This window comes from Tyto alba, unplaced genomic scaffold (genome assembly GCF_018691265.1).
Source record: "Tyto alba isolate M040663 unplaced genomic scaffold, T.alba_DEE_v4.0 Super-Scaffold_2, whole genome shotgun sequence".
Taxonomy (NCBI): Eukaryota; Metazoa; Chordata; class Aves; order Strigiformes; family Tytonidae; genus Tyto; species Tyto alba.
In genome coordinates, this window is record NW_024881282.1 from 83,072,622 (window position 1) to 83,086,453 (window position 13,832).

At 49.6% G+C, this 13,832-nt stretch overlaps 1 protein-coding gene across 8 annotated transcripts in view; it reads left to right on the forward strand.

Moving 5' to 3' along the window:
- FRMD4A (FERM domain containing 4A) overlaps window positions 1–13,832 on the forward strand; it is a 377,000-nt gene that overhangs the window by 331,000 nt on the left and 32,168 nt on the right. For all 8 annotated transcript variants that reach the window (XM_032985843.2, XM_032985844.2, XM_032985841.2 and 5 more), the window contains exons 12-13: window positions 3,995–4,071; window positions 8,191–8,329. In XM_032985843.2, coding sequence (XP_032841734.1) covers window positions 3,995–4,071; window positions 8,191–8,329 — 216 coding nt within the window. The remainder of the gene's footprint in view (window positions 1–3,994; window positions 4,072–8,190; window positions 8,330–13,832) is intronic.

Below are 13,832 nucleotides of genomic sequence, written 5' to 3' on the forward strand. Positions count from 1 at the left end.
TTATTCCCTTGAATGTTTCTGGGCTGATAAGCAGTTTTGTAAAATTCAAGTGATAGTGTAGGTTCCAGTTTTACTGGCACAATGAAACAGAGCCCACAGTGGGAACAGTCCCCCCTCAGAGGAGGAGGAAATAAGGGTAATTCTTTTCTCCTCTTTTAGTAGCCCCTTCCCCTTTCACATTGCAAGCGTGAGCGTGCAGCTGTGCTCAAACGCCAGTCTCAGGGAGACCTCCTTAAATATCTATTGAAGATTAAATGATCTCATGTGCAGCCTGCAATGATGGCCACTACCAAAAATTGTTCCCATCTGAAAGCTGTCCAATGCTTCATGATCCAAAATGGGCTGCTGACCTCAGAAGAGATCCCAGTGGGCAAACCACCACATCACAGAAACTCAGGCTGCCGCATGCACCACTAATTGTCCCCTTGTCTGTGGGCTCCGAGTGAAGGCAGCTACTAAAGGGAAGGGGAACTGTGCTTGCAGCTTGTATTACTGAGGTACTTTATTCTCCTAAGCCTCATTTCCAGCATGTCTGGGGAGATGCTGTCCCAGTCCCTGCTGTGAGGTACCTTTTGTCTGGCAAAAATCACTGTGCCCCTAATACAACTCCAGTAAAGCCAATACGACTTGTCCCACCCACAAGGGCAGGCACCAGATTCAGCCCTGCAAATCAACCAAAGATGATCATAAGCCAAATAACCCCAAATCAGACCCAGCTTCGGAGTAGGAAGAGGCAAATCTGCTATGAACATAGATGCTTTGACTCAAACTAGCCCAAAAACCAGCACGCATCTGTTGTCGCTGCATTTCTGCAAGACTGTTGAAATTACGACCTGCTCCCTGCTGTGGCTCGTATTCCCCAGTGAAGGTTGCAAGCACCAGCGTGGTAAGAGGATATTGATGGGTAAAAATTATGCTTCCATTTAAGAAGACCTACTAACGGCACCTTGTGCATCTGTCACTGAATTAACAACACCCATCTGAAACCATACGTAAACTGGGCAACTGGTGAAGCGAACAGCTTGCTTACATTAGGAGGTCTGGCTGAAGGGAGATCTTAGGCTTTGTTTCTCCTGAGGGGCTGTGATCAGCTAACAGGAAAGTGGATACTTTCTTGTGGGCATTCACATTTTTGCAGATTGGATTCCTTATGTATAGGAGGAGTGAGACCTCTCAGATCAATGTGGGCAAAAGGAGTCGGAGACTGCGGAATAGTATTTGGGGAGCAAAGGGAGTGCAGTTCCAGCAATGGTAAAACACACGTGTACATTCTGGAGAGCAGGGCTATGGAAAAAAAAAAGACACAAACTCAGATTGGGGGGGGTCGCTTTCACCCTCTTCCTCCCAAGAGTCTGGATTTGGCCTCCTTCCACACCCTGCCAAGAAAAACAAAGAAACTGAATATAAAAATGCAGCAATCTGGGGGGCTGCTCCGGTGCCCAAAACGTAGGTGTCTAATTCCGTTTTAGGCACTGCTGGGGATCCAAGACGTCTGCGTGGGGCTGGCAGATACAGCACCGGGCCTACGCCAGGCTCCCTCCTTCCCTGCTGGGGCAGCAGCCGGGGGCCAGGCAAGGTACCCCGGGGCACGGAAAATGGCACCTGACGCCTACGTTCGTGCATCTGAACAGCTCCCCCAGAGCCCTGTGTGTTTGGACAGTTGGAGTTAATCATGCAAGGGAAACGGAACTGCAGTTAACGAACTGAGCACTGTTAGGTTGGGTAGCAGGGAGGACAAAATCGGGAAAGGATTGGAGCACGGGGGACAGTGCGGCAGAGTCCGAGGGAGGAGGATGAGGAGGAGAGCGTCCAAGGAGAGCAGCTGCCAGCAGCTCGGAAAAGGGTTTCAAATTCCTTCTGCGCCACGCCGGAGCTTAGTCATAAATGACAACAGGGGACCCGGGGACAGAGGGTTATTTTCTGAAGGGTGTGATCTGCTGGTTTTTTAGACTCTTATGTGTTCCACATGTCTGAGCGCCTCCCAAACACGTCCTCTGCACATGCTGTGCAGCGCGGCCGCGTTACCCTCCCCGCCTTGCGGACGGGCATCTGGAAGCATGGAGGGATGTTTCAGCAGCCCACATGGCAGTCTCAGGCTTGACCCCAGTTGTTGGTGGGAATTTAGGCCCCAAACTTCCTTTTTGTGTCTTTGAAGCTTGGCTGCAGTGCTGGGAGCTTGCAGGGGAGACAGGCTTCACGTTCAGACCTCAGCTCCTGACTTAACGCTTTCACCCCGTGTCTGTCCTCCCTAGGTGGGTAAAATAGTGGGTATTCTGTGCTTTGTTTGGCGATTACAACTTTTATGCAGCAATTCATTATGCCAGTGAAGGAAAAAGATAATCCTCTAAGGACAGTGTAACCCAGTCCTTCAAGCTTCATATCCCTCCTGGCCCCCTTCCTCCCCTACTCTCCTGCGGTGTGGACAGTCCCAGAGCACAGGGCAGCTCAGTGCCCTCCTTACCCCACCCTGCCTTCCAAACACCCCGTTATAGAAAGAAAAAAAAAGAAAAAAATAACCACCCCACCGACCCTGGAAAAAAAAACACAACTCTTGCTTGGAAACTTTTACAAACACAAGTATTTTCAGTTTTGCGGGGAAAAAATTTTGGGTCCTCGCTGTGGTTTATTTTCTAGATTTCACCTCCACCAGCAGCTTAATCAGTGCAAATCAAACTATGCCTCCTGTTTACTTATCTCCAGAGCACTGACACTGGCAAGCGGCTTATCTCGGCATGGCAGGAGCCAGCGCCTTCCTTGGGGGTAGGACAGGAACTCCACAGAAGCTGCTTGGAGTGGGAGAAGGAATATAAATCAGCGAAAGCGCTGCTGGCTCTGCTCCCGAGCAGCGGGGTTACGCTCCTCAAGCTCCCCTGCTTGCTAGGGGCAGCGCAGGGAAGTGCGAGATGCCCAGGGGGGTGGTAGCTGCCTCCTCCCTGTGAATTAGCAGCCGGGAAGCCAGAGTTTAGCTTTCGGTTTACTCATTTGTAAAGAGGAGGCGGAGGTGGACCTGCCCGCGGCGGTGACGGTGCGGTGGTTTGCAGAGCTGCCACGCCGTTTCGCAGTCACCGCGTCCTTCGTGCTGCGTCTGTGGTCAGTCCTCCCTCCCGCCTGGGAGATGGAGGGTTATTTCACGGCAGCGGTGTGGGGTACAGGGGCCGTGCGAGCGCATCCCGCTGCCCAGGAGCACGTACGCTCGGCGGGCAGGCAGACACCCCCCCGGGGGCTGGCCCACGCTGACAGGGCAGAGGGCACGCAGCCAGCACCCGGCAAACCTGCATTTCACTCCCACAGCTGCTTCGTGCCTCGGTTTCCCCCTTTGGCTTTCTCTGCATGCTGCTTTGAGATGCCCCAACAGGGCAGCCTGGAAAACAGAGGCAGGAATGTGACGTGCTTACTGCTGCGCTTCACGCTGCCGGGAGCACGCTGGAGCCTTGAGCTTCGCCAACACGAGCCTGCCAGCGCCTGGGATAGATAAAACTGACTCTGCTCGGCTTTTGCTCCAGCGAGTTTTATGTCGATTGTGGGGGTAAAAGCAGGGCTGGGTCCCGCACTTCTGAAGTTGCCCCCACGGGGGTCTTACACAGCCAGCCAGGCCACCGAAGCCGGCGCTGCACACCTTGCCCGAGGGAGCGGCTCCAGTGCCCGCGGCCAGTACACCCCCGCTGCCAGCCCTCCGAGGAAAAAACACCCGAACCCCGGAGCGTATTTAAACCCTATTTCGCCCCGCAAAGTGAAACCGGCGCCCCCCCCCCCCCCCGCCAGAAGCACCGAGCTCGCCGCCCGCATCGGGGCCGGGCGGAGGGAGCCGCCGCCCCCGGGGCTGCCCCGTGGGCCTGGGCGGGGGGCGCGGGCGGGACGCGGGGCCGGGCCGGGGCGGAGCGGAGCGGAGCGGAGCGGGGCAGCCCCCGTCGCAGCGCCGGGAGGAAGCGGCGCGGCAGGCGGGGTTGGGCGAGGGTTTGCGCGGAGGCGCCTCATCCCCTTCTTCTCCCCGCAGATCTTCCAATGGAGGCAGCTGGAGAACCTCTATTTCCGCGAGAAGAAGTTCTCGGTGGAGGTGCATGACCCGCGCAGGTGAGCGCCGAGACGTGCCGAGCCGGGCTTTGCAGTGCCGAGCCGGGCTTTGCAGTGCCGAGCCGGGCTTTGCAACGCCGAGCCGGGTGGTGGCGAGGCGCGCGCCCCCCGCCGCTCTGCGGGGCTTGCTACGCTTGGTAACTGGGGAACCCATAAGCCAGGGACAGTGGGTGCCAAGACGAAGGCTGCTGCTTTCTTCCAGCGGCGCATTTGGGGCTCGGGTGGGTGTTTTTGAGAATGTGTTTCCCCTCGGCTCCTAGCGGCATTTTTTTTTTTTTTTTTCCCTTCCCTCTGTTTTGGCACCTTCTGACCCCCGGGGCTGTGCAGCTCCGGTGCCCCAGCTGCGGTGCCGGCAACCCCCCTGCGTGAAGGGGGGGTTGCCTTGGTCCCTTGTTGCACTTGGAGCCGGGAGATGGGCGCCAGATTTTGTACTCACACGCTTGCTTGTAAATAAATATTCAGTAGTGCAACTGAAAGGAATGGCACGGTACCAAAGGTTTACCGGCTCTCTGGATGAAAGCCCATAAGTCTTTTTGGCATGGGAGTCTTTTTTTCCTACTTTAGAGACCTGATGTGGGAGAGTTCAAGTGACTGTGCTGCATCTAATCACTGCATTCTGCACCTCTTGCTCATTTGCACTAGTGGATGGTTACTGCAGACAGTGACTAGTGTGTCTGTCGCTCTGTAAGTTGCTCTCGCTAAAAGCAATATCCCACTTGCAAAGTAAGTATGAATACGGCTGATGGAAACCCGCTCTCTTCCCGGACTGATCTGATGTGCTGCTGGTAGTAGCGTGTTTTGCTGATCACTCAGCTGTGATCCTGTTTCACCTGTTTCCCGTGCCTATCTGTGTACTAATATATGTACTTTTATTAGAGGAATTTTGCATGCAGTTTTGGTGCTTATTTGCCCTGATAGGAACATGGTCACACCAATACAACAGTGCATGTCTCCATAGGTGCATTTTGTTAAAGCAAAAACTGAGTCGAGCAGCTCGTGTCATTATGCAGGTCCAGGTCATGACAGCCTTAAAACATCTGCTTAATATTAAGCATGTAAATAGTCTCATGAAATCTAGCAAATTCCCAAAGTTGAGAATGCGCTGGGAGATCTTCCAGCAGCAGGAGCTGGGGGGGGGGGGTGTGTACTCCTTCCCCCACCGAGTCTCCAGCAGCAGGCAAGGCGTCAGAACCGCATGCTGCAAGCAACCAGCAGCGAGAAGCCCCTAAAAGCCCAGGCTGGACATTTCCTGGAAGCATCAATTGCAAGGGAAAGAAAGAAAATCTCTCTGGGATGTTAAAATGATGATGCTATTTGCAGCTCAATGTGGTGCATGAAAAGTGACCACACAGAGGGACCTCTTCTGTCTCATTTGTAATTAGATGATAGGAATTACTGAGACAGAAGAGCTTCCGATTTTTATTCTATTTATTTTATTTTATTCTATTTATTTTATTTTTCTCCAAATTGACGTCAGGAGGACAAAACCTTGTCCCAGCTTGTCAGCCTGGTACTTTCTCACTGTAAGGGAATTAATTTGGCTGATTTTTATATCTAGAGAGTACCACCATCCAGGTGGAACTGGTACTCTGGGTGTAAAGCAGCAGCACGCGTTGCAGTGGCATGGTAGGGACACAGCTCGGGCTGTAATCTCCCGGCCAAGTGGGACGGACTCCTGTGAGGAGTTGCTCGGCGTGTGGAGGCGGAGGAGTAGCCAACACAGTGCTCCCTCCACATTCCTCTCTGCGTAGCCAAACCAGAGCCTGAGTCAGCGAAGCCACAGTCGCAGGAGAGTAAGCACAGCTCCGTGGTTGTGGCCAGGGCTGAGCAGCACAATGTATGATTTTTAAGCCCTGCTTCTGCCCGTGGCTTCCTGTCCCGAACAAGCCATTTAACCTCTCTTCATCGTGGTTACTTACCCTGTAAAGGAGGGGAACTATACATTTTAGGGGGTATCAGTAGGGTTAATTCCACAGTGCATGTAGCACGTATGGAGGCAAGTCATGGAAAAAACACCCGTGGACCATCTCTCACAGATGTGAAAAGCAAGCCCACAGGTCTGACCAGCTAAGTCTGCAGACTTTCTGTCGGGGTCTGCAGTTTTGATGGGAAACACGTACAGATCCAAGAAAGGAAAAAAAAAAAAAAAAAGGAAATCACTGCTTTTAAGATGAGAAGATGAATGGCTTGCAGAATATGCTTCTGAGAGTTCAAAACGAGTAACTGTGTTTGAACTGATTAGGAAGATACCAGAGTTAAGACTTTAGCCTGTATTTGAGTGCCTTAACGCCTTAGAGCCTTATATGCCAATGTAGTACAGTGGTTTGTGTCCCTTAAACCAACATAAAGCATCCAGAGTTGCATCCCCTCTCCAGCCTCACCTTCAGGAGCACCTCCCAGCACAGCCTCCATTCCCTGTCCAGTGACAGGGATGAGTCAGCCCAGCACCCATCCTCATTAGGACCATCAGCCACCGTCCTGTTGCGTCCGTGGAGAGTTTTCTCACAAGAACATTACTCATAATGGGCCAAGGTCTTCTGCTTCAGTCACATGGCAAGGACTCAGCACAGGGTAACACTGAAACATGAGATCCCAGTTGTCTCAGACCTCGTATGCATTGGCCATGGCTGTTTTCTCAGAGAAATTTCACTCTATTTTGTAGCTTCACAATTTGACTTTAACACATTTTGCGGCACTGAAAAGGCCCTGGCACAAGAGCTGTCAGCCCTCTCCCAGGCTGAACCTGACCAGCAGTTCCTATTTTTCTGCAGAGATTTTCTTCTTTCATTCTTGGCTCTGTCACAACTTTCTTTGACTGTGTATCTCCCCTCCTCACATTCACCTCCAGTTTTGGACAGAGCAGTAGTCCACAGGCATCAGAGGAGAGGTGGCCAGTGCAGTTCAGGAGGGGAACCACTGCCTTAGCAGGCTTGAGGACTTCTGAGTGCTGGTAAAAAGAGTCAACCATCCCTTGCACTGCCCAGTAGAGCTCCTGGGCTGTCCTGGGGTGTCACCTCCACATCTGCATTGCACAGAGTGCCTGCTGGCTGTGGATTGTGGCAGCCCCTCAGCAGCACACCTTGCTCCCCTGGCTGTCTCTTGCATTGGCCCCTCTTCACCATCCACATCCCTGTGTGAAGGGCTGTAACAGAAGTGTCGTGTTTCTGAGGTACCACAAGGCTCTTCTTAACAGGCTGGAGAGGAGGACCTCATTTATTTGGGGCTCTTGTAGGTCAGTGGCTTGGTTTACTCCAGCCAGTGCTACATCCCTGCAGTGGGAGGAGTTCTGCGGACCAGGACGCTGTGAGCCGGTGTGCGCTGGTGTGCTGATGGGGTTAGGGTTGAGAGGTGGGGAGGAATAATCAAGCAATTTTGTACAGCTGTGAAAGCATGGGGAAACCTAACCTGTGTTTTTTGCTAATATTTGAGGACAATTGGGAGTCCCAGAGAGGAAATACTTAGCTCTTATTTTTCCTGGTTTTATATTCATTCAGCTGATCGCTGAGTAACATTCTTCCCTCCAGGGCACTAGGCAGCTCTCCCTGAGCCTCACAACTCCCCTTTCCCATAGCACGTGGCATGTCCAGCTACATCTGTTTACAAGTGGGGAAATCAAAGTACCTGAAGAGTTTCTCCCACATTCTCTACAGTAGCCACTGATCCTGTGGATCTTTAGTTGTCATCTGGATCCTAATATTTTTAGAGCCACTGTCCAAAGCCAGAGATAGTGGAGCGTGTGAGGACTTGGCCTCAGGTGTCTCAGCATGTGGTGAGACACAGAGGATTCACACATGCTTTGGCACTGGTGACTCCCCTGGGACAGGTAGCAGGTCAGCATCAGCTCAGCCAAATCCAGCAATACAGTCTGAACTGGACAAACTGGATGATCTTTACTGTTAGTCCTCTGGAGCTTGCTAACTTGAGGAGTTATTAAAGTAAACACTCTTCTGGCTTGATTAGCTATTTATTGCTGCTCTCTAAGCATCTTTTCCCATTAGCACAAGGGTGTGTGCAGCAAAGACACCAGCTTTTATTGTGAGGTCTGTGATAAGTTCTGCCACAGAAAACAATCCAAGGAAACTTTGGTGTAACCCCAGTCTATTCTTTCCTCCACTCCAGGGCATCTGTGACCAGGAGGACTTTTGGGCATAGTGGCATCGCTGTGCATACGTGGTACGCCTGTCCAGCACTAATAAAGTCTATCTGGGCTATGGCCATTAGTCAACATCAGTTCTACCTGGACAGAAAGCAAAGCAAGGTAAGCATGTCGGAGGTGGGAAGTGCGTGTTGTAGTGGGTGAGTCCTCGCTCCCCACAATCCTAGCAAGGTCAAGTCCAGATGGTGGCTCCTTTCCTGCCCTCCCTTTCCACCTGAGATCAGAAAAAGGTAAATTGACTAAAAATATCTGCTGGCTTTGCCTAGATTGAGGGAATTTGTATTGAATTCATGTCTATAGGAGTGAGGATTGAAGGAAAGGTTGTACTGAACTGTGGCCAAATTGGAGGAGCCAAAGTTTGCAAGCAGATAGGGTCGTATCCCTGTCTGGATGGTTTCCACATGTCTTCTGGTTCTTGAACTCTGTCATAAAGTTAGGGCAGCTTCCAATACCTGAGTCCAAAGTAACTTCACACTCTACACCTCTTTCTGAATCCTTCTTGATGTCCCTTGCTTTTTACTGTCATATGTTCCTAAAAATGAGGGGTAGGGATATTATTTCTCTCTCCACAGAGAATCTCATGACAGAAGGAGGGGGGCAGGATGCTGACAGTCTTGTCTTACAAGGAACTGTCTTGATCTGGTGCTGCACAAAGGGCCACTCAATACACAGAAGAAATCACCTTGAAACCAGAGGAGTGTGTGTTGTCCCTCTAATTCCTTTCATCAACAGTAATTTTAGGCATACCCAGAGCAGCAGGAGATTGCTTTGATCACTTTGAGATCACTTTGAGACAGAAGAGAGACTTCTCATGCAGACACCCCTCTCCATACGAGCATGCTGGGGTAAACCAGCGTCTTCTCTTGACAGAGAAGATAGAGTCTGTATTGAGTGGGGTACCTTCTTATACAGATGCCAGCATTGCCCCCCATCTCTAGTGAGATGGCAGGAATGTGCAGGGTGATACTCTTCCAAATGGCTGAACCAATATTAACATCTTGCTATTGCTGAAAGCACTGCCCGCATTTTCAGGCAGGGGCTGCTCCCTCCCTTGCACAGGCCCTGGCCCTGTCAGGTCGCTTTATGAGCCAGTTCAGCCCACTAAACTGGCAGAAAAATATTTATTTTTCCTGTTTGTCTTTGCTGCATTATTTTTCTGCCAGTTAAATGAATTGAATTGGCTTGCTGAAATATGTGAAGGGCCATCAGTGTGCTATTAGTCCAGCTCACTCTAAACTCTTCTGACATTGCTTTCCCCATCATGTTCTCTCTGTGACTTTACTGTAGAGTGGGTGGGACTTTCAGATGCCTTGAGCAGAACACATGGTTACACTTACTTTGGCCATGTACCATCTAATGCAGAAAAGCAGGATTCATCTTAGTTGCTGTGAGCTGTATTGAATTTAGGGGTGTAGCTAACTTCCCACCCCTAAGTGCCAGCTGTGAATATGGACAAGGTTGCATGCTCACCCAATACCAAGTAATGCTTTCCTGTCCCCCACGTCTGCTTAGCACCACCAGGGCAATGCATAACCCTCTCAAAAAAAACAGCTCGGCAAACAAACAGAAGCTTTTTTTTTTTTTACTTCTAGCCAGATGGATTTGCTGATATAGCTGCAAGGTATTTAGGTCACAAGCAACCAACAAATAAAAGGAGATTCCCACCTCCTCCCATTTCTTTGGTAAGAAACTGGGTCTCTTAAATGCCCAGGACTCCCCTTCAGTGACTTCTTTTGTTGTTGGCAGATTGTGTTTCAATCTGATCTCCCCTCTCTCACACTCCCTACAGACAGCACCACCCACCAGCCCTCGTTTGTCAACCTGTCACGTCTGCGACCATGTCAGTGTGCTTTGTCACAGGAATCCCGGTGGTCGTGCTGAGGCTTTGAAGTTAAGGCATACAAATATTTTTGTCTCTTTCTCTTAAGGGAGCTGGTATTTTAGTCTGTTGTCCTCATCTTTGACGTGACACTGTCAAGATTGATAGATCCATCAGTTTTAATTGATCTGTTGAATTCATCCTGCTGGTCACTTCAGGACGCTGTACTCATGTGCGCTTCACTTCCGAAAACCACTAAAACATATTCCAGAGTGGGGCAATGTGAAATGTCTTCGTTTCAGCTGTCAAGGGCTTAGACAAACATTTATTTGAGTTTCAGGTCGCATGGGTTTGCATCCCCTCAAATCTCAGCCCCCACTTCAGTTGAATCCCCGACTTCAAAGCAAAACCAAGATATTCCTTTCTTTCATGTCCAAACTTGGCATTTCATATCGTTTTGACAAAAGAAAGAAAAATAAAAACAAACTTAGAAGAAAAAGCCTGCTGTGCAGCTGAGCCTTCACTCCAGTGATGTAGATTAGATGGCAGGAGGAGATATGACACAGTGATAAAACAAGCTTGAACTCTGTGTTCCTCACACAACTGGGCACCAGTTGGATCTGGACCTTTTGCACAGCCTCACTGGAAAACCCTCTTCACGTGATTTTAAAAAGAAATAAAATCAGATTTGCCTGGATTTTGAGCCTTTTGCAAGGAAGTGAGGTCCCAGCCTTCTTTTCAGCCTCACTCCACGTTGAACTCCTGCCAGCTCACCGAGTTCCCAGCATCTCGCTCCCCGCTGATCTGTCTCTCTCTCCCTGCAATCGAAGCGTAACGTGGAGACTGAAAAGATCCCCAGCTTTCCGAGTGAATATGTCAGCGTGCAGAACTCCTGTCAGCTTCGCTTTTTTTCGGGAGACAGATGCAGCAGGACTTCAAGGCATGTGTTTGCTCTGTTGGCTGCACTGAGTCAATTAAACGTTTGGCCTAGAAGCCTCAAGAAGTCCCATTTTGTGGAAATTTCCAACAGCACATTCCTCCAAGCACAAGACTTTTTTGCCGAATGAACTGATAGAAAATAGGACAAGGGTTTCAAAAAATCACCTGCAGTAAAGCCCCACCACTGCAAGCAAGAGGGATAAATTCATCCCTAGTGTCCATCTACTCTTGCATTTCACTGATGGACTTTTCTTCCCTCTCTGACCCTGTCAGAACAACACCAGGGATCAGTTTGGCCCCATGCTTTGAAATAACTCATGAATGAGCTAGTCTCCCTCCATGTAAATGAGACTTGGCAGGTCTGCGCTAAGTGCCTTAACATTTTTGAGCCTGGAGGGACTGCAGGGCCCAGGGGAGCACTAATGGGATGTAATCTAGCTTTCCACTATTGTGCTGTCAGTACGGAGTCTAGCTCAGGCCTTGCGCTGGCTGCTGCTCAGTGGCCTGTATGAAATGAGCTGTTGGTCTGATTCCTGCAGCTGATGAGTGGCTGTCCAAAGCACAAGACCACCCGACGCTGATTGGCATTGCTGTGGGGAGCAGAGGCAGCAGGGATTGAACAGCATGGAAAATTAACTTCATTCCTTTCAGGAGATGCTCCATCCCCACTGTTCAGAGCAGGGCACCGTTAGCACAACTGCAATCAGATCTAAAACCTTCTCTTATGGCTTCAGCAGGTTTGGATTGTACCCTCTGTGGAGGAAGCTCACTCTGCCCTGCTGATCCCCTATCTGCTTTCTTCTGGTTTGTCTTTCCTCTCTCCTGGCTCCAGGGATGACAGGCTTTGGTCTTATATTTTCATTTGCCCTATGTGGGGCATACTTCCAGTTGCTGCTGGCTTGGCATGCGGGCCAGGACCACAACAGCATCCAGCTGCGTTGCCTTCACTCAGCATTTTAGTTGGTGCCTAGTCAAACAGGTAGGGCCAGAGTGTGCCATAATTTGCAGTCTGAATATGAGTGGAAATAAACTACAGGGTTTCTTGCTGTCCTACAAATACAGGAAAACCACTGCCTCATAGAGCAGGGGGGCAGGATCTGTCTGTGCGGACTTGGGGTTTGTACCTTTCCGCTGCAAAGACTCAGTATATTGGGTTAGGCAGATACTAGGTTTGATCAGTGTGGCTGTTCCTGGGGTTATACAAGGTATAGATAACCATATATATGTGGGTTATAACTGGGTTAGGTTATAACCCAGCATATGTACACCTGCAGGGGATAAATCACCAGGACAGCAGCAATCTGAAGATTTGTTGCCTCCAAAGATCTGGCATTGCAGCAAGACAGCAGTTCATGCTCAGGCTCCTTATCAAGACCTCAGTAGCAGGAAATCTCATTAGATAAAAGCAGTGACTTTCCTCTTCACCTAGAACTAACCTTCCAGAGCTATTTGGAGAACATGTTTCACAGACCTTGTTTTTGACCAGAAACTTCATATCCAAGTTAGATCCAAGAATTTAAAAGAGTGCTATCCTTCTCCTGGGGCTGATTTTGGGGAGGAGTTGCTGGAAATTAGAAGAGTCTAACTGGTTGTAGCTTTAGTTTAAGAGGGTCAGTACTGGTTGCCTGATCTGCTCGGACATCTGAGCAGGTAGTTCAGCCTCTGCACTCAAATGAGTGAGTGCACACACCCTGTTCTTGGGGTTGTTGTGGTAATAAGCTTGTGAGGCATTTGGGTACCTCTGAATGGTAATGATGGAGCCTATAAATACCCAAGAATATTATATTATATTATGATGATACTTCTAAGGGTGTTTTCAGTATAAGGGTCTCCCAGTGCTGTCTTCATTTGCAGTTTTAAATCAATCTTAAAAATACAGTGTGCAACAGGGAGACATTTTACTTCATTTATTATTTCACTGATGTTCAAACAGAGGCAGGGGATCGTTAAGAACTTAACCTTAAGTGTCTTACCCAAAGCCCCACAACAAATCAGCAACAGAGCTAAGAGTGAAGCTCAGTGTGGTGAACATTCAGCCATCAATTCAGCCTTAGTTGTTAAAATTAGTTCTGCTCCCTGAGGATGTGAAATAACACTGAAAATCCTATCATGGCAAGTGTTCCTTGTAGACCCATCTCATGTTAGCTCCACTGGGAACAGAGCACACCCTGGTATGTGGACACCAATCAGCTTCTGATTTGTTAGCACTGTAATGATGTGCCCATTGCCTGAACTATATGACTAAGAGTCTCCTCAGGCCTTGAGAGGTGAATGCTCAGGTGATCCTGAATTGGGGCTTCACCACTTTCTGGAACAAAAGTCTTGTGCAGCTGGCGAGCCTCGGCACCATGTGCCAACTGATTTCTGGGTTCTGGGAAATCAAAACTGCAGGTCAGTGGCCCTGTGAGGCCAGGATAATTGAAGATCTGCAGCACAGGGCTTGCAAGATTTGGATAATGGACTGAGCTCCAAGTGCCCTCCATCTGTGACTGAGGAGCTCATGTGAGGGTCAGCGAGCAAGAAGCCTGTTTCCAGGTTAGAGATGAAATAGCATCCATCTTTGCGCACCATGTTACAGACAGCAAGCTTCCTCCTGGTTGTCAGTTCTCTCCTCGTTAGCATGGCTCGTTACCTGAAGCAAATCCAACAACCAATACATAAAATAGAGATCAGTGCATAAGCATTAGTTCAGAAGAGGCAGGAGGAAATTTTCCATGTGGACAGATTATTCCACAATGGCTTAATGAAAAGTTTCCTTATATTTTTTTTCTGAAGTGCTTGGAGATAACCCGAATCAGAAATGAGATAGAGGACTAGAGAGGGTTGTTGCTATTTTAAGGTGATCCT